The 22,437-nt window shown below is 44.3% G+C and overlaps 1 protein-coding gene across 6 annotated transcripts in view; it reads left to right on the forward strand.

The window, feature by feature from the left end:
* Window positions 1-19,609, forward strand: part of kmt2d (lysine (K)-specific methyltransferase 2D) — a 28,631-nt gene extending 9,022 nt beyond the window's left edge. For 5 of the 6 annotated variants that reach the window (XM_030734162.1, XM_030734167.1, XM_030734163.1 and 2 more), the window contains exons 20-55: window positions 99-287; window positions 376-546; window positions 649-771; window positions 1,206-1,327; window positions 1,428-1,563; window positions 1,679-1,765; window positions 1,849-1,926; window positions 2,035-2,193; window positions 3,828-3,897; window positions 4,047-4,285; window positions 4,405-4,478; window positions 5,039-5,089; window positions 5,197-6,804; window positions 6,920-7,090; window positions 7,331-7,449; window positions 7,608-9,361; window positions 9,453-9,576; window positions 9,871-9,952; window positions 10,040-10,106; window positions 10,223-10,455; window positions 10,560-13,454; window positions 13,547-13,696; window positions 13,799-13,963; window positions 14,063-14,210; window positions 14,301-14,382; window positions 14,472-14,644; window positions 14,860-14,984; window positions 15,071-15,206; window positions 15,553-15,674; window positions 15,770-17,144; window positions 17,243-17,379; window positions 17,629-17,759; window positions 18,053-18,338; window positions 18,448-18,521; window positions 18,642-18,750; window positions 18,853-19,609. In XM_030734162.1, coding sequence (XP_030590022.1) covers window positions 99-287; window positions 376-546; window positions 649-771; window positions 1,206-1,327; window positions 1,428-1,563; window positions 1,679-1,765; window positions 1,849-1,926; window positions 2,035-2,193; window positions 3,828-3,897; window positions 4,047-4,285; window positions 4,405-4,478; window positions 5,039-5,089; window positions 5,197-6,804; window positions 6,920-7,090; window positions 7,331-7,449; window positions 7,608-9,361; window positions 9,453-9,576; window positions 9,871-9,952; window positions 10,040-10,106; window positions 10,223-10,455; window positions 10,560-13,454; window positions 13,547-13,696; window positions 13,799-13,963; window positions 14,063-14,210; window positions 14,301-14,382; window positions 14,472-14,644; window positions 14,860-14,984; window positions 15,071-15,206; window positions 15,553-15,674; window positions 15,770-17,144; window positions 17,243-17,379; window positions 17,629-17,759; window positions 18,053-18,338; window positions 18,448-18,521; window positions 18,642-18,750; window positions 18,853-18,945 — 11,858 coding nt within the window. In that variant the 3' untranslated portion in view covers window positions 18,946-19,609. The remainder of the gene's footprint in view (window positions 1-98; window positions 288-375; window positions 547-648; window positions 772-1,205; window positions 1,328-1,427; window positions 1,564-1,678; window positions 1,766-1,848; window positions 1,927-2,034; window positions 2,194-3,827; window positions 3,898-4,046; window positions 4,286-4,404; window positions 4,479-5,038; window positions 5,090-5,196; window positions 6,805-6,919; window positions 7,091-7,330; window positions 7,450-7,607; window positions 9,362-9,452; window positions 9,577-9,870; window positions 9,953-10,039; window positions 10,107-10,222; window positions 10,456-10,559; window positions 13,455-13,546; window positions 13,697-13,798; window positions 13,964-14,062; window positions 14,211-14,300; window positions 14,383-14,471; window positions 14,645-14,859; window positions 14,985-15,070; window positions 15,207-15,552; window positions 15,675-15,769; window positions 17,145-17,242; window positions 17,380-17,628; window positions 17,760-18,052; window positions 18,339-18,447; window positions 18,522-18,641; window positions 18,751-18,852) is intronic. The other variant, XM_030734168.1, reaches the window with a different exon arrangement.
* The last annotated feature ends 2,828 nt before the right edge of the window (window positions 19,610-22,437 follow it).

Consider the following 22,437-nt stretch of genomic DNA (forward strand, 5'->3'; position numbering starts at 1 on the left):
GTGGAATTAGCTGTGCATATTTGTTAATTAATTGCAGCTGCATTCTGTGAGTCTGTAGCCTTTTATTTTCACTAAAACTTGTGACTATCACTTTATAGAGCCCCAATTCTACCGATTGGAGGGTGTTTGGCTTACAGAGTCAGGCATGTCCCTGCTTCGTAGCATCTCCATGTCTCCCCTGCACAAGAGACGGCAACGTCGCTCCCGTCTCGGCACTATGTGCTCTGAAGGAGGTCCTGATGGAATGGATCTGAGAGAGGTTGAAGGGGAAGGGGACGAGGGAAAAGGTTAGCACAATTTCCACTCACTCATCAGTCTCTGAACAAGTTTCAGGGGTATTTTGTGCCCTTTTTTAATGTTGCTCTGTATAACCAGGCTGTGGAGAACCCATGGAGTGTGACTCTAAGATGGAGCAACCTGGGAGCCCTGACAGGGATGCAGGTGCAGAGGGAGGTGTTGATGGCATGGCTGACTGTGAGGGTCTTAAAGGGGGAGCAGAGGAGACAGATGACAGCAAAAAACGAAAGCGAAAACCTTACAGGCCTGGTAGGTGAACTTGAATGCTTTGTAACAACATGTAAACTGTCTATATAGCTATATTATCATATCCAAAATAATTAAAAATATGTTCTCTATAAATAATGCTAGGAATTGGAGGATTCATGGTGCGACAAAGGAAGTGTCACACGCGGATGAAGAAAGAATTTTTTGCCCAGTTGGCCGGAGAGACTATGTTGGATGGACAGCCAATCGAGCGAACTATCGAAGAAGGTTTGTGACGACAGCAGACTGTTGAATTTAAGTTTGTCGAGTGTTATAGTTTCTCTGTTACTGCATATTTTATGCACTTTTTATGATTCTAATTTAAGTTGTGTTTAGGTGAGTGGTAGTGAGTAAATATTATTTTTCAATGCTATGTCACTTCAAAAAGCTAGCTATGGAACAGTGGAACTTGTTCTATTGCTTACTGATCCCTAAGGCTGCATTCAAGCTGATATAAACCACTGATATCAAACCTCCTTGATCCCTTATTTATTTAAAGCCACAATGCTATTTAATCTGACATGGATGCTGAAACAACTTCTGCATTTTTTTAGCTGTTCTCTGGAATATCTAAATCTCTGCTTAACCAGTAGAAGTGGGACCATTGAATTTTTGCAAATACTGTAAAACTTGGAATCTGAATTTTTTGATTTTATTTTTAGGACCCCACCCTGACACAGACAATATTATGGATCCTAAACCAGTGGAGGGAGAGGAACAGGCCAAGAAACGTCGGGGTCGGAAGAGGAGCAAACTTGAGGATATGTTTCCAGCTTATCTCCAGGTTTCTTGTCTTTCTATGCCCCATGTCTTTTAAAAATGAAAAAAATAAAGAAATGCATGTATTGTGTGTATATATTGTAAACATTTCTAATTCCCTGCAGGAGGCTTTCTTTGGCAAGACACTGATAGACTTGAGTAAGAAGGCTGTGATGATTCCTCCAGGGCAGAGGCCAGGTGCAGGCCCCGTCAGACCTTCTTTACCAGCACCAACGGCAGTCAGAACTGTTACCCCAGAGAGTAAGAATACTAACTTGATATGATACTATGTGATATTCACTATAGAATGATTTGGGATATTGGTTGTGGAAAAAGTCACTGCAGGATGGTGTGACCTTTGTGCTTCTTTCACCAGCTGATGCTCGGGATCGTGTGGTGGATGTTAATTATCCTCTCAAGCAAGAGGGGGGTGAGGCCCCCCAGGCTCAGGGAGATGGTGCAGGTAAGTGATTATACGGGCACTTAAGTTAATACTCCTTTTTCAACTTACAATTCCAGGTTATTTTAAAATTTTATACCTTTTAGGAATTCCTACACCATCCTCATCGCAGACGAACCAGGTGTCAGCTGATCCTCATGATTCTGATGTAGAAAAAAGTGAAGGTAATTTCCTGAGAGGGTACCTTGCTATATAGAATACAAGAGTTACCTAAAGTAAGATTTAATATAATTTAATGTATTTCTTTTCATGCTGTTGTCTTTGTGTGATAGGTCTTCCACAGGGGGTGGAGAGTCAGGACTCTGAGCAGTTCTTCAGGAAGGTTCTAGGAGTGCCAGATGGCTCCTCCCTGGGCGGCATGAAGCCCATCTTGGAGGGCAATAAGGGAGAACACAGTCACAGTGCTCTGCCGCCGAGAGCTCTCCCCTCAGGTGAGTACAAGGGGTTCCTGCAGATGTACATATAATTAAACCCAGGGTTCTAGCTAGACCAGAGGTTGATCGCCCAGCGCTGCGCCATTCTGAGGTCATCTTGCGCCGGGCTGAGAACTCTTCACTATCGCAGCAATTAGCAAGCGGGCAAGCAATCAGCACCCTCCGCCCCATCACTGATACCAGACTGATTTGTTTGCTCTTGCTAGATTGCTGCACTATAGTATTATTTCAATGCAATTTGCAATCTACCACCAGGAATGGCCAGTTTCATTCACAACGTGCACATGTGATCTCACAACAGCCCTGTTCACGTTTGATTTTGCGTGGCCACGGAAAGCAACCAGCAGTAAAATGAGGGGGAAGAAGTTGAAAGGGGAGCACAAGTGACAATTTCAAACTTCTTATTAAACATAAATTTTCAAAAGCTACAAATTTAGTGACTTTTTCCGGTGAATTCAGCGACTTCTGGCAATAGACCAGAAAGCCAAAATCCTCTGCTGATGCCATGTTTTGTGTACACCACATGTGTCAAACTGAAGGCAAGATAATTTAATATGGCTATGATTAATGGCCCATCGGTAAATAGTGCTCCCACCACTTATTCTACAAATCCCACTGTGCACTACAACAGTTGCTGCGCAGGTCAAGACCTGTGCATTAATCCGTTTTCCAGCATTGCCAATGATGCAGAGGGAGACCTGCACAGGTGAGCTGACAGTGCATCACAGCATCACACACCAGGAAATGCTGCGCAGCAAAATCCTGAAGAGAGAATGCATCATAAGCACCGTAACACAGACAGTGAACTTTATGAGAGGCAAAGGTTTGAATCACTGGCAGTTTGAGTCTTTTCTGGAGGAAATACCTTCTGAATTTGGTGACAGGCCTTATCACACAGGTGCGATGAGCTGCCTGAGGAAATTTGTCAGTTCATGGAAAGCAAAGAATCTGGTTGTTAAGTGATGACATAGAATTCCATTTCCGGGTCCAAACTGTCATGTGATCAATATGCCGCAATGCTGTGTCCCTGGTTGTTTTAACCGATCCGACTCGAAAAAAACACACTCAGCTGTCATTTTACTGATGAGAAAGAGAAGTGGAAATAGCTGCAGTTGATAAGGTATGTTACAATCATCTGTAATAATTAACAGTCATTGGTTATGCCATTGCTATTTATTTAGGAGCATTTGGACCCGGAAATGACGTCAGACTTAAAGACCGGATTGGAATAAGAGAGAATGAGATTTTCAGTTTTAGACTGTTAGATGAAGGTAAACTTCCTGTTTGGGCCACAACTTAGACTATGTTTTCAGTTTTGGCCTGTTCTGTGATTGAGTTTGACACCCCTTTGACACTCCTTTAATTTAACTGTTTAATTTCTCTAATGGAATCCTTCTATAGGGATTAAAGTTTTATCTAATGTGGTGTACACACATTGCTTGTACCACATCCCTTCATATGCTTCAGCATCACCCGGACTTTGCTTCAGACAACACCCCACCCCCAAAAATGCATTAGTCCCTTGTGCTGGGCTGAAATTTTTTTTCTGGCTAAAACCCTGTAAACTTCAGCCATTACCTGTTGCAGGGTTGAAATCCTGTTAACTTGGAATTCATGTACTGAAATTGCAGGGTCCCTGCCCTCAGCTGGAATGATGGATGCCTTTCCTGGAATTTCTCAGTCACCGTTCTTCGACATGCGGTAGGCTCATTAGTCCATTTTATTTCACAACATCTAAGTCACGTGGTTGTAACTCAATAAAAGCAGAAGCTATGATTTATTCATTTATTCACATGTGGCCTTTATTTTCCAAAAAAAAACCCCACTATACCTTATCATATTGTGTACAGTGACAGAGGAGCATTGTTCAGTCCAGATGGGGGTGAGGAGAGCCCATGGGCAACTCCCTCTACCCCAGCAACTCCTTCCTCCCCACCAACTCCCACAGAGGCAGAGGGTGATGGTTTGTCCTATAACCAGCGTAGTCTGCAGCGTTGGGAAAAAGATGAGGAGCTTGGCGAGCTCTCAACCATTTCCCCTGTTCTTTATGCCAATACAAACTTCCCTACTCTCAAACAGGACTACCCAGGTTAGTGTAGAAGAAATACCATGATATACAAATGTATTAGAAACACATGTACATGTCATGATTTTTCAAAGTAAGTTTATGTCACTGGTATGAAGTGTTAAATATTTCTCTTGTCACAGACTGGGCTAGTCGCTGCAAGCAGATCATGAAAATCTGGAGGAAGGTGCCTGCTGCTGACAAGGTTCCATATCTGGTAGGTTCTGTTGTGTGGTTTTTTTTGGTTTGGGGTTTTGTTTTGTTTTTTTGTTTAAAGTCTGGTTTAAGAAATTATTCTTTCACATTATCAGTTTTTTGCTGTAGTTCTCTTTTTAATACATATTTCTAAATTGCAGTCAGTCATATACAGGGGTTTTTTTTTTTTTTGGAATGATGTGTGCTTCGTCATATTTTAATTAGTTTATGTCTGGACTTGTGTGCAGGAAATGACATCATCAAAAGACAAAAATGCATTGTTCACAGAGAGAAACTAAGAAAAACACAGTGGTCACTCAGGCTGGGATAAAATTAAATGATTGCCAAGTAACATGGAAAAATATATTTCCCTGTTTAATATATTTAGTTTTGTTTTTCTTCCTTTTGGTTTCTTTAGGGGTGGGTTTTGGCCCCATTGCATTTCCCCAAGTGCTAATAAAATTTAAAATCTTAGGAGAAATGTTAGCATTAGGATGGTTATATTTTTTGAAGTTAAATAGACAAAAAGCTTACAATAGCAAAAAAGTAAAAATATACCCTTTTTTTTTTTTTTTTTTGTAGCAAAAGGCCAAAGATAACCGAGCAGCTCAGAGGATAAACAAGGCACAGAAGGTGAGTTAAAAGTAGAGTCCTTTTCTCTTAAATGTAACAAAAGACTTCATTAGAGTTCTGGTGTTGGTTGTTAATGTTCCTTTGGTGCTCTTCTTTGCTTCTCACAGCAGGCAGAGAGTCAGGTGTGCAGGCCAGTGAAAACAGAGCAGCCACGTGCAAAGGGAGAACGGCCAAGTTTACACCTCCAGATCCCACCACCTTCAGGTTCTGCATCAGTCTCTTCCCAACCCAGCTCTGCAGGCAGCCCATTTCCATTGCCTCCCGATTCAGGATCATCCTCTGTCTTTTTCTCAGATGGACCTGTCAAAACCCCATTATCAGCTGAAATCCGGACAGATCCTTTGGCCAAGCTTCCTCCTCAGTCACCCCATTCTCATTCACACCCAACCACACCTTTCTCTAATGCTGGGGCCAGCCCCGTACAGGCCTCTTCCTCAGGTTATTCTGCTTCCGGCCCACAGGGCCCTCCTCAGGGACGGCCAGCCAGTCTTGGCCCTTTTGACATGCAACCAGGAACTCCTGGAACCCCCAGACGGGCTCAACAGGTTGACCCCTACTTCAGATCACAGCTGCAGCAGCAACAGGGTCTTCTTCCGCAATCCCAGCAAGGCTCTCAGGAGTCCCTAGGGCCTCCAGAAAGTCCTCATTCAAGAGGTCCTGGGCTTGGGGAGTCAGCTATCTTTTCACCATCCCACAATACCCACTATGGAGACCCCTTCAGAACCCAGCAAGGGATGGGGCGGTCAGAATATGGTTCATCACCATCACCTTCTGCAGTGGCTTCCTCTCCTGCAAACACAGGACAGTACAGGGCTGATATGAGTGCACCCTCTCCACGCTCCTCTGCAGTTGGAAGACCTGAGCTATCCGCTGGCTCCCCTGCTGGGATGCTAGAGTCTGGAGATGGTTTATTCAAGGCACCTTTGACGCCACGAATGCACCAAGGGGAGAGTGGGACCCTTCATCCTGGAGCTTCACCTAGCCATGTTGCTGAAGGCTTTAGGCAGTCTCCCTCTCACTCTGACCCCCACATTCAACCTCCAGTAACTACCAGACCACAGTCAGGTGATAATTGTTCTATTGGACCTCAGAGACACCCTGTAGTTCAACAGGAGCAATGTCCTAGAGTGCCCTCCAGCCCACAGTCCCAGGGCAGCTCTCAGTCTCCCCACACTCCTGGTGGCATGTCCAATGATGCTTACTCTGTCCAGTCTCCTGCTGCTCCTCGTTTCCAATCCCCAGACCCTTGTTCTCGACCACCTTCAAGACCACAATCTAGAGACCCTTTTGCAACAATCCATAAACCTCCTCGCACTCCCTCTATTGCCCCAGAGGGAACTGCAAGTTACAAAACATCACCTCATCCTAATCAACCACCTCCAGGCCATACTTCTATAGGGGATCCTCTCTCTGGTAAGCCATCAGTTCCCCCTACTTTCAGTCGCAGCCCAAGCACAGGAGGCTTTCAAATAACACAACAGCAGACTCAAATGGTGCAGCAACCCCAGCCACAAACTCATCCAGCTTTGTCAGCAGACAACCTTACCTCCCGAGTACCACCTCCTTCTGGAGCTCAAGAACTACCTGCTGTTCACACTTCAGACATGTCTAATCAGCAGCCTTTGCCAGGCCCTCAAGAAATTCCTGATATTTCAGCAGTGCAGGACCCTTCAGTAGTAGGACTCAGCCCATCTGAGCTGGAGAAGCACAGACAGGTATCAGAATATTAGTCATGGGGCAGTCATTCAATTCACTTCTGTGTGTGTGTTGTTTTTTTTTTTTTTTAAATATATATTTTTTTTGCTAATCAAAGCTTCGTGTGTTTTGTAGCGCCAAAGACTGAGGGAATTCTTGATCAGACAACAAATGCACAGAAATTCCATTAGACAAGAAAAGGAGGCTGCTGCTGCTGCTGGGAGTCCATCCCCTAGCTGGTCTGGAGGAGAGATGGGAGCCTTTCAGCAGGATAAAACCCACAGAGCACCACCACCTTATCCACAGGTAAACATCTTGTGATTTTAACATTACATTATTAATGTAACAGCTTGCCAGTATTGTGACATTGCAATCAGGAAGATGTCTCTGTATTAAGTGTTTGATTTGTATGCAGATATAGTGAAAAAATTACTTTTTTTGCTTTCTTTGACTTTCAGTGACTAAAGAGTCAAGTGACAAATTATTAGACAGTAATGGTAAAGTTACTTTACCATTAATGTTTACTGCCATTATTACTTCCTTTAGGATCGAATTGCTGCTGCTGGTTCAGGTGCTCAGGCTTCTGTGGCAGGGAAGATACCCATGGATGATAAGCTCATTCACCAACCACCTCCAGGAAACCCTGGAGTTGTCGATCCAATTAGGTAAGCACTTATATGATTATGATACTTGAAATGAATGAACCAAATTCTGGCACAAATAGGTCCTTTGCCCTTAAAGACACAGTTGGCACCTTAAATTATTCCCCCTCCCTTTTAATTGTCAGAAATATATTTTTCTTTTTGTACGTCTTTTTCTTCAGGCTACCAGGATCCTCCAGACCACAGAGTGTGTTTGCCCGTCCACCATTACCCCCTCAGTGGCAGGGCCAGGCTCCAGGTCCAAGGAGGTTCCCTCAGCCTGGCATGGAAGCTATGGGTATAAGGCATAATCTTAACCCTGCTGTCAACATCCAGGGTATGGAAGGCATGGGTAATACTCATGCCATAATGCCAGGGCATGGAGGAGAACCCATGCAGCCAATGGGTCAAGGGCCGCCACCTCAGTTCATCGAATTGAGACATAATTCACAAAGGCTACCCCTGCGACACCAGTTTATACCCCGTGGACCCCAGCCCAGACCACGTCTCTTTGTCCCAGACCAAGAGATGCCAGTACCTTATGTTCAGCAACTTCCTGTAGCTCAAGGTGGTGGCAGTGACTCACAGCTGGGGTTACCACAGGGTGGACTGTCAGTTTTACTGCCTCAGCAGTCTACAGGGTCGGTTGCACAACAGCCTCACCTGCAGCCTCAAACAGCTACTTCAGCCCAAAACACTCCCAGTACTGATCAGCATCGACTTTCACAACCAAGTGTAGTCACAGGGCCTCAGCCAGCAGCTGTAGAAAATGCAGAGGAATTACCGGAGCCTGACCTCGACGGGCTAGGAGATGCTCCAGGAGATGGAGGCGTAGAAGATGATGATTTGGCTCTTGACCTGGACCCTGACAAAGGAGACGATGACTTAGGCAACCTGGACAACCTTGAAACCAACGATCCACATCTTGATGATTTACTCAACAGTGATGAGTTTGACCTGCTGGCTTACACTGACCCTGAACTGGACCAAGGAGACCCTAAAGATGTCTTCTCAGACCAGCTGAGACTGGTAGAAGCAGAAAGTGAAGGCCCTTCATCTTCCTCTGGTTCTGCACATGTTAAAGTGGAAGGGAAAGCCAAGGTGGAACCAGAGCAGAAGGCTTTGACAAAAGTCCCTTCCACTGCACTGGAGTCTGCTACCCAACTAACACCCTCTTCACAAACTGCTGATGCTTCCAAAGTTAAAGTAGAGGACAGAGGTGTGACCTCTCAGCTGCAGCCGGGACAGATTGTGGTGAAAACTGAAATGGGAGAAGCAGTGTCCATGCCTCTTGGTGGGACCACACCAACAGCCAAGACACCACAAAGCGAAAGCCAGTCTGCTTCACTCAGTTCTGTTCGACTAGGGGGACTTCCATACCCCTTGCCAAGCCAAGCTGATCCATTGCCTTTTTCTTCAGCTGCTCCACATGGAGATATTGGTGATGATCCCTTAGGACTACCTGATGTAGGGGAGCAGCACTCTCCTGCTGTAGATCTGGCAAAGGTAGAAAGCTCTTTAGATGGTGAGCTGCCTCTTCTAATACAAGATCTCCTGGAGCATGAAAAGAAAGAACTGCAAAAACAGCAACAGCTCAGTTCCCTGCAACAGGGAGGCATGGCACAACAGTTTCCTGGCATCCCAAGCCCACATCCAAACCAACAAGCACCTGGGCAAATAATGTTACCACACCACCATCGTCCACCACCCCAAGGTATGATGAATCAGCCAGGGATGGTACCCCGTGCTCCACACATGTTGCAGCAGCAAAGGCTTATGGGTGCTGGCATGGTACCTCCAACTCATATGATGCCCCAGCAGCAAACCATGATGAGGGCGGGGCAGCCAGGAATTCATACAGGACTTGGTCAACAACCACAGCAGCAGCCAACAGTAAAACAATCCCCTCTGGCCAACAACTTGTTCCCAGATAAAGGTAAGCTCCACGGCCAGTCCCTGTTATGACTCTGCTCTATGTATTTTTTTTTCTCCCTCCATACTTTGTCAACAGATCTATCTCATTACAGATTTGGACAAATTTGCCACTGATGACATCATGGATCCCATTGCCAAGGCAAAGATGGTTGCACTTCAGGGTATTAAGAGAGTGCTGGCACAGGATCCAATGGTTGTTCCTCCTGGCATTAACAGGTATTTCTGTTATAGGTTCTGTTTACATCTACTTTCTGTTGTTGGCTCAAGCTGTTGTAAGCTGATCAACAGAAAAGTAGCATCCTTCACACCAGTGTTAACCAACAACCCGGTTAACAGTTCAGCAACCAATTATTTGCTGTGTGTCAGAGGCAAGCCAACAATGGTACCTTCATTGTTAAAGGTTGCTATTAGACAATCAACGGTGCCAATAGTGCAGCTGTTTAGGTACATGCTAAATTTTTTTTTTTTAAAAAGCAAATGTCACTCAGTGCTGTTTTGCTTTCTCTTCAGACAACAAGTTTCTCTGCTTGCTCAGAGGCTGGCTTCTGCCCCAGCCACAGATCCAAATCAACCTGCATCTGGACCTCCAAAGGTATGTTGTCTTGCTTTTAGGAAGTGATTGATTTAATTGTAAACCTGATCTAGCTGATTTATTTAAATGCTATGTTTTTGTGTTTAGGAGGGAGAGACAAGTGACCCTGCCCAGTCAAGACCTAACCCTCCTCAGTTTGTGCAAGGAATCATCAGTATGTTTCATCAACACTTGCTTTTGAGTTGTACTCAATCATTTTAAAATATGTTTTATTGCTGTCTCCATACATTTGTTGATGGCTAAGGATTTTTTTTTTTTTTTTAATTGCAGATGATGCTGAACAGCACCAATATGAAGAATGGCTTCTTCATACCCAGCAGTTACTCCAAATGCAGTTGAAATTTTTGGAGGAACAGATTGGAGTTCATCGAAAATCACGCAAGGCGCTGTGTGCAAAGCAACGCACTGCTAAGAAAGCTGGCAGGGAGTTTGCTGAGGCAGATGCAGAGAAACTTAAGTTGGTTACAGAAGAGCAAAGCAAAATTCAGAAACAACTTGACCAGGTGTGTAGATTTTAAATGTTCTGAAAACAGCTGCTGGATTGCATAAAAAAGGCAAATGACACATTGATATGCAAATTAATATCTTCATAATTCTTCTATTTTAGGTGCGCAAGCAACAGAAGGAGCACACCAATCTAATTGCAGAGTACAGAAGCAAACAGCAGCAGCATCAGCAGCAACATCAACAAGGTTCTGGTCTTATAACCCCTGGTCATTCTGCACAGGGGGGGCCATCACACATGTTTCCCAAAATGCCTGGCCAGATGATGATGAGCCAGCAGGGGGCACCGGTAGTGGGGCAGCATCCTGGCATGATGCCCCAAGGTGGGATGCCTGTCAGGATGCCCCAAGGTCAGCCCTTTATTGGCGGAGCCCAGCCACAGCTTCCTGGGACTCTTGGAGCCAGTGGTGCCAGGGCCCCGGGTCCTCCTGGGCTTTCAGGAGGATTCTTCCCACAGGGGCCTGGAATGCAAGGTGCAGACCCTAGGCTTATTCAAGAAAGACAGCTTCAGCAAAGGATACAGATGGCAAAGCTCCAGCAACAGCAACAGGTGATGATGGGCCAACAACCAGTGCCACACCCAAATCAACAGTCTAGTTTAATAACTCAGCAGCAGACTGGTATGATGGGGAACCAACTTATGGCCCAGCAACAGGTGAACACTCAGCAGGGTATGCTAACCAATCAGGCTAATCAGCAGAACATGGTCCAGGTTGCGCAAGGAATGGTTGGAGGCCAGACTGTGGCTCCACCACAGAATCTTGTAGGTGGCCAGCCTATTAACCATTCTCAAGGCATGGTATCAACTCAGCCAGGGATGATGGGCAACCAGCAAGTTGCATTGTCACAGCAGCAGAGGCCTCAGCTGATGATGGGACAGCAGGGTATGGTTGGAACTCCAGGTCACCCTGGCCTCAGGGGTCCCCATGCCCAGTTGACTCCACAACAACAGAATATTCTGGCCCAACGCATGCTTGCATCTCATCAAACTATTACAAAGAATTTAGCCCACCTTCAGCAGCAGCAAATGGCACAACAAAGACAACCAACACAGTTGATCAACCAATCTGGCCAAGAACAAGGAGGGCTTTCCCAGCCGTCCACCCCTCAAATGGGTTCCTCACCTTCAGCAGGAAGTAACACACCCAAACCCCAGGGATCTACAGAGAGGCAAAACTCAGGATCAAAAGAGGGTGGGATCCTCAGCCCTGATTCAAGAACGCCACCACAGCAGAGTGGACCATCCACTCCCAATCATATGTCCCAACTCGGCTCTGCAGGTGATCATCAAACTGACCTGGGACGACAGCAGTTACAACAGCAGCACCAGAATCAAGTTTATATTGGCCAGCAGCAACAATCAAATCCCCAGTCTGTACATGAGCAACAATCAGCTTTGGTTGGAAACCAGCAAAGTGGTATGCAGCAACAGCATCAACAACTTCCTCTCACTGTCCAGAGGCAAGTTTCCCTCACTGCTGACAAGCCTGGTTTGATGACTATTAAAGAGGAGGGAAAACCACTTGATTTCTTAGCTCAGCAGCAGCAAATCCTTCAGAATGCCACACAGCAGTCACAGGATCTCACCATGCAGCAGCAGATCATGGGACAGAGCCATCCAGGGCAGCAACAACCTGCTGTGATGGGGCATAATCCACAACAGCAGGCCCTCATGGCCCAACAGCAGAAACAACAGTTTTTGATGGGCATGATGAGAGCCCAGCAGCAGGGAATGATGGGACAGAGACCTGGTGTTCCTCCTGGACAGATCCGTGCCCCTATCAACATCCAGGCTATTATTGCTCAGAATCCTCAGCTCCGCAATCTCCCCCCAAACCAGCAGATACAGCACATCCAAGCTATGCTTGCACAGAGGCAACCAGGACAGATGGTGCGGATGCCAATAGGTCAAGGCCAACAAAGTCAGTTGAGGCCTCAGGTCTCACAGGTAGGGCAGCAAATGCTAGGGGTGGAAGGCCATCAGATGTCACACGGAACCATGGGGAATCCAGGAGCAGTGGGCAATCAGCAGCAGCCAGGTATGCCAGGCCAGCAACCTGGTGTTACTGCTCAGATACAGCAAGGAATGATGGTCCATGGACAGCAACCACAAGTTGGGGAGATGGTGCAGCAACATATGAGAGGCCAGGTGCCACGTTCCCCAATGGACCAGAGCCCTATGTTGAGGCCAGCATCTCCACGTCAGCCATTAGCCAACTCACCTGGAGATCCACAACGGCACACTTTTAATCAGGCTATGGGGATTCGTCCACCCACTCCCAACCAGAACCAACAGCAAGCACTAATGGCAGGCCGCTTGCAGGGCTCTCCATCACATGCATATTCTCCAAGAGCTCCCTTTGGCATGAGCCCAGTCCATCCGGCCTCACCCCATTCATCCCATATCTCCTCACCTTCTGTAGCTGACAGCAGGGCTGGGAGGGGCAGTCCATATAGCCAAGTCAAGGCCTCTCCACTCAGGTCACCCGGAGCCAAGAGTCCACTTGATTGTCCAGGACCTAAGGCAGACACTCAGTTATCAGTCAGTGGAACATCTCTGACACCTTCAGTTACTTCCAATGGGCTGCAGAAGGGCATAAATGCTCAGCAACAGTGGCAGCAGGGGACAGAAGACCAACAAGGGGACTTATGCAAGATGACAATACAGAACATTAAACAGGAACCAAGGGAAGTCCAGTGTGACAGTGCAGCAGAGACTCCTCCTGGGCCTATAAAGCGTGAAGCAACAGGGGAGACGGTTAATGCTGGGAACAACACTACCTTTATTAATGCTGGAAATGCTGCTAGAGATCCTGTGACTCAAAGCCCTAGATCTGAGACTGGACAGCAATTGCTACAGAAACTCCTTAGAACGAAGAACCTTCAGCTTGGTGCTCAGAGGCCTTCTGAAGGCATCCACAGTGAGATCAATGGCCACATCAACAGCAAACTGGCAATGCTTGAGCAAAAGCTTCAAGGGACTCCACGAAACATGGAGGTATGTTTTACTAAAGTGCATTCATTTTTTGTTTTGTTTTGTTTTTTGTTGTTGTTTGTGGGGAAAATCTTTATTTTCTTGACCTTTTACAGGATTTACAGTCAATAACGAAAAGGGCTCCTGTACAAAAGCCAAAACGCACTAATAAGGCAACTGGAGATCGAGGGCCTAACCCACGAAAGAAAAACAAGAAGGAAGAAGTTGGAAAAAGTGCTGAAGCCCTCATAAAACAACTCAAACAGGTACAATAATGTCAAAAAGCATTTCTCCCATAATGATTTTTGCCGCTGATGTTCTGGAGAGTGATTCTACCTTTTGTTGACTAATGGATTTTTACCCTCCAGGGTCTCTCTCTGCTGCCCTTGATGGAGCCGTCAATCACTGCCAGTCTGGATCTTTTTGCCCCTTTCGGAAGCAGCCCAGCCAATGGAAAAGCCCAGCTAAAAGGCTCATTTGGAAATGCAGTGTTAGACAATATCCCAGACTACTATTCTCAGTTACTCACAAAGGTAAAACTAAGCTGCCAATATACCATCAACATCTTGGTTGAGGTATTATGGTAATTGCAGAACGAAGTCTTCAAGAACATATTGTTTGTGCATTCACAGAGCAACCTCAGCAACCCCCCAACCCCCCCATCATCCCTGCCACCTACTCCTCCACCATCAGTACAGCACAAGCTGCTGAATGGCGTAACAGCTGGGGAGGACCTCGCTGAGAGGCAGAAAGACAGAGAGCCTGCTGAAGAGCCACTGGGTAAATTTATTGTGAATTATTAATCCACAGTTATGCAATAATTTGTTTCTAAATACATTGTACTGTAATGCTGCATTTCTTCCCCTGCAGATTCCGTTCCAGAGGAGGTGAAGAGCGTAGACATTCTAGCAGCTCTCCCCACACCACCACATAACCAGAATGAGGACATTAGGTACACATGGACTATTGTGCTTTATCAGCCAGTGCACATAGATTTATTTTTGTAAACCAGCTATAAATGTGTGAAATGTATTTTAACAGGATGGAGAGTGATGATGAAGATGCTCCAGAAAGCATCATTCCAGCATCATCTCCCGAGAGTAATGTAGGAGATGAGACTCCACGTTTTCCTCATTTGCGGGAGCCTAAAGAGGAGGAGACGGACAGGGCGATATCCCCCATCATCCCCCTCATACCTCGCACTGCCATCCCAGGTATTATACAGTAATTCCCCAAACACGGCAGCAACATTGCTACCTCAGCAGACCACAGGATGAAACTTAAGTTAATTTTTCTTTTTCATAAGGTTGCAGGGATACATTAGTCATGGGGAAACTTGTTTGTTCCATTGTCTTATTTCTTTTTAACATTAAATCTGTTTACATCTTTAAGATAGAGACAAAAGTTACATTTACATATCTGTTTACAGCATTCACAGAAAATAAACCATTTGAAGCACCTGATGGCAAGATAGTTTCCACATCAAATCACTGGGATAAGACCAAAAGCAACGAGGTGTCTGTTACCTTCATGTTGTCATCTGCTGCAGCCAAGGTACTACGCCATGGTGTTGTTATACAGACTTTTTTGTTTGATCCAAAAATGTTGGTAAAATCTAAACTTGAACTGACATTTCCCAGAAACTAAATAACGTGATGATGGTCATGGCCCAGCTACTTAACATCAGGATGCCAGGTACTTACGAGGTCACATTCCCTCCCCAAAACCCTGACATGCCTGGAGTGGATGGGGCTGGGAGAGGACCTGGCCAATCAGGTAGGCATTTAAATCACTCTATCTATTGATTTAACTTTTTAACTTCTTGGGTTTGTGAGTTTCTTCTAGTTCACAGCAACAAGGTGTGAATCTGTGTCAAGACATTTAACTTTCTGCCTCAAAGTCATAGGACAAGTGTGGTTGACCATGTGCTTCTAATATAACATATCAGTTGAACTGAATTAGCCCTCGGCTTTTAGTCTTATTCAATCATGAAGTTATTTCAACCTCATGATAGTAGTTTGAGCATGCTAGTTTGAGCAGCTTTGCGATTTAAGTGTGTGTTGTTGTAGTGCAGTGACTATACTAACATTTCGAGTTTATCAATCTATATTATGTTTTTCAGGGGTGCTGTCTACGAAGGACGGTGCTTCACCTAGTCAGGAAGAGTGGTTAAGGCAGTTTGATGTGTCTCTGCCTGGCTGTACATTGAAGAAACAAGTTGACATTTTGGCCCTTATTAAACAGGTTTGTCTCTAAAGGTCTCTTATTTCTTCTTCTTTTTTTTTTTTTTAACTGCATGCCTTGAAAGCTTAGCTCTCATGTGTGCATTTTGCTCTCAGGAATTCCCAGAAACAGAAGACAAACCAGTTCAGCACTGTTACACAACCAATGTAAATGATTTGGATGTACGCCACCTTCCTATTATACCAGTGGAGGAGTCTCCACCCCCATCACCACCTCCTCCTCATCCTCCTCCATCTTTACCAGTCACAGCTAGTGAAGCTGACCCTTCCAAAAAATCAACTTCTTCATCACCTTCTCCATCCAGTCCTACCATTGTCCAAACAACAACTGAGCCTGAGCAGGATGTTGATCCTCCTATGGATGCTGCTCAACCAACTGATGTCATAGAGCCTGAAGTTGCTGCTCCAGAGTCAGGCACTGATGCAGCAACTGCCTCTGCAGTTCCTGATCCTGCTGCTCCCTCTGAAGATCATCTGAGGGCTGTTGTCAAGGAGGAGGAAGACTTGGTCACTGATTCAGTCCAACCTCCTAAAGATTCTCCCACCCCCATGGAGTCTTCCCCTAAAGCTGTCAAGCAACGCAGGCCTCTCTCACCTGATGAGGAGGTGGTACATCCCAAAGTGAAGAAATGGAAGGGGATTCGCTGGAAGCGTCTTCAGATTGTCATCTCAATTCGCAAAGGTGGGTCTAAGAAAGAAAGCAGCCGTGAGGTGTCTGAGCTGATGGAGCGCCTGCGCATTACTCTTCGACCAGAAAAGCTACCACGGGACAAACGCAAATGCTGCTTCTGCCACGAGGAAGGTGATGGCGCCACAGATGGGCCCGCTCGTTTGCTCAACATTGACGTGGACCTGTGGGTGCACCTAAATTGCGCTCTGTGGTCCACAGAAGTATACGAGACACAGGGTGGCGCCCTAATCAATGTGGAGGTAGCCCTGCGTCGCGGATTGCGGACTCTTTGTGCGTACTGCCAGAAAACTGGTGCCACAAACAGCTGCAACAGACTGCGCTGCCCAAATGTCTACCACTTTGCCTGTGCCATTCGTGCACGCTGCATGTTCTTTAAGGATAAGACCATGTTGTGCACCCAGCATAAGCTGAAGGGCCCCAGTGACGACGAACTCAGCACATTTGCCGTTCTGCGCCGCGTCTACATCGAGCGCGATGAGGTGAAGCAGATTGCCAGCATCTTACAGCGAGGGGACCGTATCCACCTGTTCCGTGTTGGAAGTCTCATTTTTCATGCTATTGGCCAGTTGCTGCCTTCTCAGATGGCCAACTTCCACTCACCTACTGCAATCTTCCCTGTTGGCTACGAGGCCACACGCATCTACTGGAGCACACGCGTGCCCAACAAGCGATGCCGCTACCGCTGCCGCATCAGTGAAGATGATGCCCGCCCCCTGTTTGAGGTGCGTGTTCTGGAGCATGGCATGGAGGATTTGCAGTACCGCGACACTACTCCAGAAGGTAAAACAAAAAAAGTGCTTTCTGACTTTGTTGATGCATTATCTGTTATACATCTCAACTTTAAATAACTGATTTTAATTTGCTGTCTTTGTCTTCAGGGATCTGGGACCGGGTTGTTCAGCAGGTGGCTAAACTTCGAGAGGAATCATCCATGTTGAAACTGTTCACTGAACATATCAAGGGAGAAGAGATGTATGGCCTCACAGTTCATGCTGTCATGCGAATCACTGAGTCGGTAAGGATTTTGCACCTTGATGAAGTATCACTTTATGTCACATTTATTTTGTCTTCATCTCCCACATTTGCTTGCATTCGATTTAATCTGTGGGTGGATGACAGAACAAAACATTGCTTACTACACTAACCATCTGCTACGTCTTAAATTAACTAAACTGAGTGTGACCAGAAATGAGCTTTCTAGCCATTATGAGTCCATTCTGTGATTCACAGAAATGCTTGATTGGTGTGATTTGTTGTGCTTTAGCTGCCTGGAGTGGAGAACTGCCAGAATTACCAGTTCAGATATGGCCGGCACCCTCTGATGGAGCTCCCACTCATGATTAATCCCACTGGCTGTGCTCGCTCTGAGCCCAAGGTCCCCACACACTGCAAGAGGTAAAGCATTGTTCTAGCAAGTAGCTGCGCACTCAGCGTGTCCTGGTATATTATCAGAGTAAAACTCGTGCCGCCATTAAACACGTGAAACATTGTCGAGGAGGCTTGTTGACTAAATGTTCTTTTTTTTGTGAAATTATCCAGTATTACCAAAGTACAAGCAAAATATGTTGACTTTAAATAATCAACATTTAAATGTAATGTAAGTATGCAGGTAACTTGTTCCAAAACAACTATAAAACTTTCAAATGAAAAGCTTTACAGCTCAGATTTTTCTTTTTCTTTCTCTTTAGGCCTCACACGCTTAATAGCACCAGTGTGTCCAAGGCCTACCAGAGTACCTTCACTGGAGAACTCAACACACCATACAGCAAGCAGTTTGTTCACTCCAAATCCTCCCAGTATCGGCGCTTGAAGACTGAGTGGAAAAACAATGTGTACCTGGCACGTTCCCGCATTCAGGGCCTGGGGCTGTACGCTGCAAAGGATCTGGAGAAGCATACGATGGTTATTGAGTACATCGGTACTGTCATACGCAACGAGGTGGCCAATCGCCGTGAGAAGATCTATGAATCGCAGGTACTCTAAGTAACTTTAATAATGGATGTAGGGAAACATTATTTGTGTTGCTCAAATGTGTGTATATATATATAGAATCTTTTTTTTTTTTTTTGCTCTTTTGCCGTAGAACCGAGGGATCTACATGTTCCGTATCAACAACGAGCAGGTGATTGATGCCACCTTAACAGGTGGCCCAGCTCGGTAAGTGTTGGTTTGTGCTGCCTTATTTTTTTTCTTTTTCTTTCAACCCTTAAGTCTTTTTTTTTTTCCTCTTCTCCTCCCCTCTCAAACTGATTTTTTTTTTTTCTTTCCCTTTCTCAGCTACGTCAACCACTCCTGTGCACCCAACTGTGTTGCTGAGGTTGTAACATTTGACAAAGAAGACAAGATTATCATCATCTCCAGCCGCAGGATTCCTAAAGGAGAGGAGGTACACTGCAATAAATAAGCAGAGTAATTGCACTTTCTTTTTTTTCTTTTTTTTTTTTAAATCTCTGTAGCACTTAACTCTCTTTCTCTTTCCTAATTCCAGCTGACGTACGACTACCAGTTTGATTTTGAGGATGATCAGCACAAGATCCCTTGCCACTGCGGAGCCTGGAATTGCCGAAAATGGATGAACTAATGGAATGATGGAAATTTCCCTCTCGCTGGTACCAGAACACTCCTGCGCCAAAGCCTATGAAAATCCTACATCGCCAGTGCATAAGCTGTTCATAAAGATATGGAGGAAGGCTGGCCTCCGCTATTAAAAGACTAAAGTGTTACCTGTAGCCAAAGGTTTGAAGAGCATTAATCAATAAAAGCAGCCGACCACCTTACATCAGCAGCAGCTTGATGGTGGGACTAACTTTTGTGTTTGGACTAGTGAATCACCCTTTCCTCAGCCAAAACCCTCCTCTCCCCCCCTCCAACCCTCCCAACTGTTCTGTTCTCAATAAGCTGGAAAAACAATCCTCAACATCTACCAAAAGATTCTGACCCTCTGATATCAGTACTTGTAGTGCAGAGCTCACCTGGAGCTTCGACAAAAAAAAGAAAAGCCATTTTAAAAATGCTAAGAATGAACTAAGGATGCATTTTCTTTTAATTTAATTTTTTTTTTTTTTAATGTTTTAAGTCGGACCTATTTCCTGTCCCACCTGACCACACCTCCCCCTTACCTCCCAGAAAAGGCACTTTCCCATCAATGACTCATGACGACAACATGGATATTGGCTAGCTAGACAATCTTGATGTGGCTCTGTGTGAGAACTACATGCGATCGATGGAGAGAGAGAAAAAAAAAATCTAAGTTAATATAAAATTTAAGAGGCTATTGATCGGTGGCTTCAGTGGCACCAGATGTTCTGACTGTGTGGAGTCCCATGGTGGGTTAGTTGGACCCAGTCTACCTCACTGATTTAGCGAGAAGTGACTGCTTTGTATAAATACTGTTAACTGCTACTGTGGAAATACTCTGGGGGTCGGGGAGGGGGGAGCGATGGTGAATTTTCCGGGGGGTGGGGAGGGTTGTTTTTATGGGCTTAGCCTTCTCGGACAAGCAGGGAATCTTAAGCAGCAGGTTTGCTCTATCTACTCTATGCTGATGATGATTTACAATAATGAGCCAACATAATTATTATTCATGAATTATTTATACAGAGGAAATATATGACAGTTTTGATAAGATATTGCATTAAAGTCACAATCAGAAGCTTAGTGGGTGTTCTGTATACCACCAAATCATCCTGGATATTGATGTAGCTTTTGCTTTTGTGTTCTTACATATGCATCTCAAAAATCCTGCTATTAGCTGTGTGAAAGCACAATAACATCCACATTTTTTTGAGTTGCTTATGACAGTAATAGTGTGAGTGACTGGCTCAAGGATCACATAGATCCAAAGTTAACCAAGTACCCATTAGCTGGTTGCTTCACACATGGAAATTCCACTTGTTTGGAAAAAAAAAAAAAAAAAAAAGGAGCCAGCAGATGCATGACTACTGTCCCCATTCAATGCTTTTTACTCCCCAACAAGTCAACCTTAAACTTTAATCATGCCTCTTCCTTTCTCTGTATTATTTAATGGACTGTTGTTAAACTTTTACTGTAGTAAGTCTTCCTCCGCCTGAGTACAGCCTGCAGTGTTTCTACTTCCCCTGTAGTGTGCTTTTTCTAGTGCTGGTACTGTCTTCTCGAGGCTGAACTGATGGCAGGGAAAGACTTATTGGAAAAAAGGGCATTTGTTTTCAGTTCTGTGTAAGAATAATGAGGGGGGGAAGAAAAAAAAAGTCTTTAAAGGGAGCTTTACTAAAACTCCACCTTCCCATACTACTTTGTTTCCTCCTTCCCCTAACCTAAGACCTCACGTGATTTTAAAAATGCAAAGTTGTACAAACTGTAAATATACTATATGCATTGGGGGGAGGGAACAACAGCTCTTTATCCAGCCCCTTTTGTAATCAATAAAGTCAAAAGTGTAGAAAAATAAAATTGGAAAAAAAAATCAACCACTGGATATCATTTTAACAGATAAAGCTGTACATAAATATAAATATATGTAAAATGGCAAACTAATATCTTTATGTATATGAACCAGAGTGTTTTGCATTTACTTGTTTTTTTTCTTTTTTTCTATTAGTGTTTTTTGCTATAAGCTCTCAGACAAGTTTGTTAAAATAGGTGTGAGGAAAATGTCCGGGCTCCTCCAATCGGACGCGACAGGAAGCCGAGGTGATTACGGAGCTGTTTGGATTCACACGGAGAGTCATTAGACGTGGAAAATCACTTCTTGCATAAAGCAGTACAATGGTGCATAGCATTTGTATTTATGTAATATTGTTCGTGTTTATTTTTCTTTTTATTTATGCTACTGCTTGTTGATTACCAAAACCTCCCCCTTTAATCGGTCAAAATTGGATTCATATAGTCTTGAATGGAAAAAATCTTGAATTCCCTAGAATATTGTTAGTGTTTTGCTTTTATTTTTAATATCTTCCCTATAGAAGTGAATGTGTTGGTTAACATTGTGAAATGGTTACTTGGCCTGATGTATGTTTATGATGTAATAATCAAAGTTAATCCCATACTTAACCTGGTAATGAATTGCACTCTCGTAGTATAACAGAAACCTTCTCTGAAGTGGTAGATATTGATCAAGTATCTGAAGCAGTGATATATATACATATATATATATATCTATATATATCTATATTTTTTGGTATGTTTCTATTCCAAGGGAAGAACACGAGACATTATGCCGCTCACTGGATTTCTGCCTGAATAATTTTTAACTTCTCTGAATCTTAATTTAAGTTCTCTGCATATCTTATAATTTAATAAAGTTTGCTCAAAATTTGAAGTTTTTTTTTTTTAAACCTCACCTACTTTAAAAAAAAAATGTTGCATCTGTACAGCAGAGATACTTTTAGGGAATATGAATAAATATAATGATCATTTTTATTGTATGTGGCATGTTTTATATGGATATTATTTTGAATTGTACATAATTTTTTTCAGGACTCCAGAGGTTGCATCTCTTTATATACTGGTTTTCCACTTCCTTTCCCCTTCATCTTATTTCTTTGTCTGCTTTTGTTTCTTGTAAAGGAAAAATAAAATGCATTTTAAATATTTGCTCATTTTCTATTGTCAGCACATGGCACTGATGCGACCCTTTGTATGTTCCGCGGCATACTTACATACGTGATGCTGAAAAGCAGACTGAGGAAACTCCCATGAGATTCAGAATTATTAAATCAGTACTCAGTCCATACAGAAGTTTTAAAACATGAAGTTCTCAACAAAAACCCAGTAAAAATAAATACAAAAATTATTTTTGTCACCTCAGAATCTTTACTATATTCCCATAAAGGCCAGCAGAAAGTATCTCATTTGTGGAAGATGTTCCACTTTAATGTGATATACTACATTCGCTGGCCATTTTATAAGGTAAACCTTGCTAGTACAAGGTTGGACCCTGGTTTTTCAGCTGAATAGCCACAATGCAAAGGTCCTGTTCCACCACATCCCAGTGGTCCTCTATTGGATTGAGATATGGTGACTGTGGAGGCCATTTGAGTACAGTGAACTCACCGTCATGTTCAGTAAACCAGTTGAGATGATTTGAGCTTTG

This window comes from Archocentrus centrarchus, chromosome 7, assembly GCF_007364275.1.
Source record: "Archocentrus centrarchus isolate MPI-CPG fArcCen1 chromosome 7, fArcCen1, whole genome shotgun sequence".
NCBI classification, from domain to species: Eukaryota; Metazoa; Chordata; class Actinopteri; order Cichliformes; family Cichlidae; genus Archocentrus; species Archocentrus centrarchus.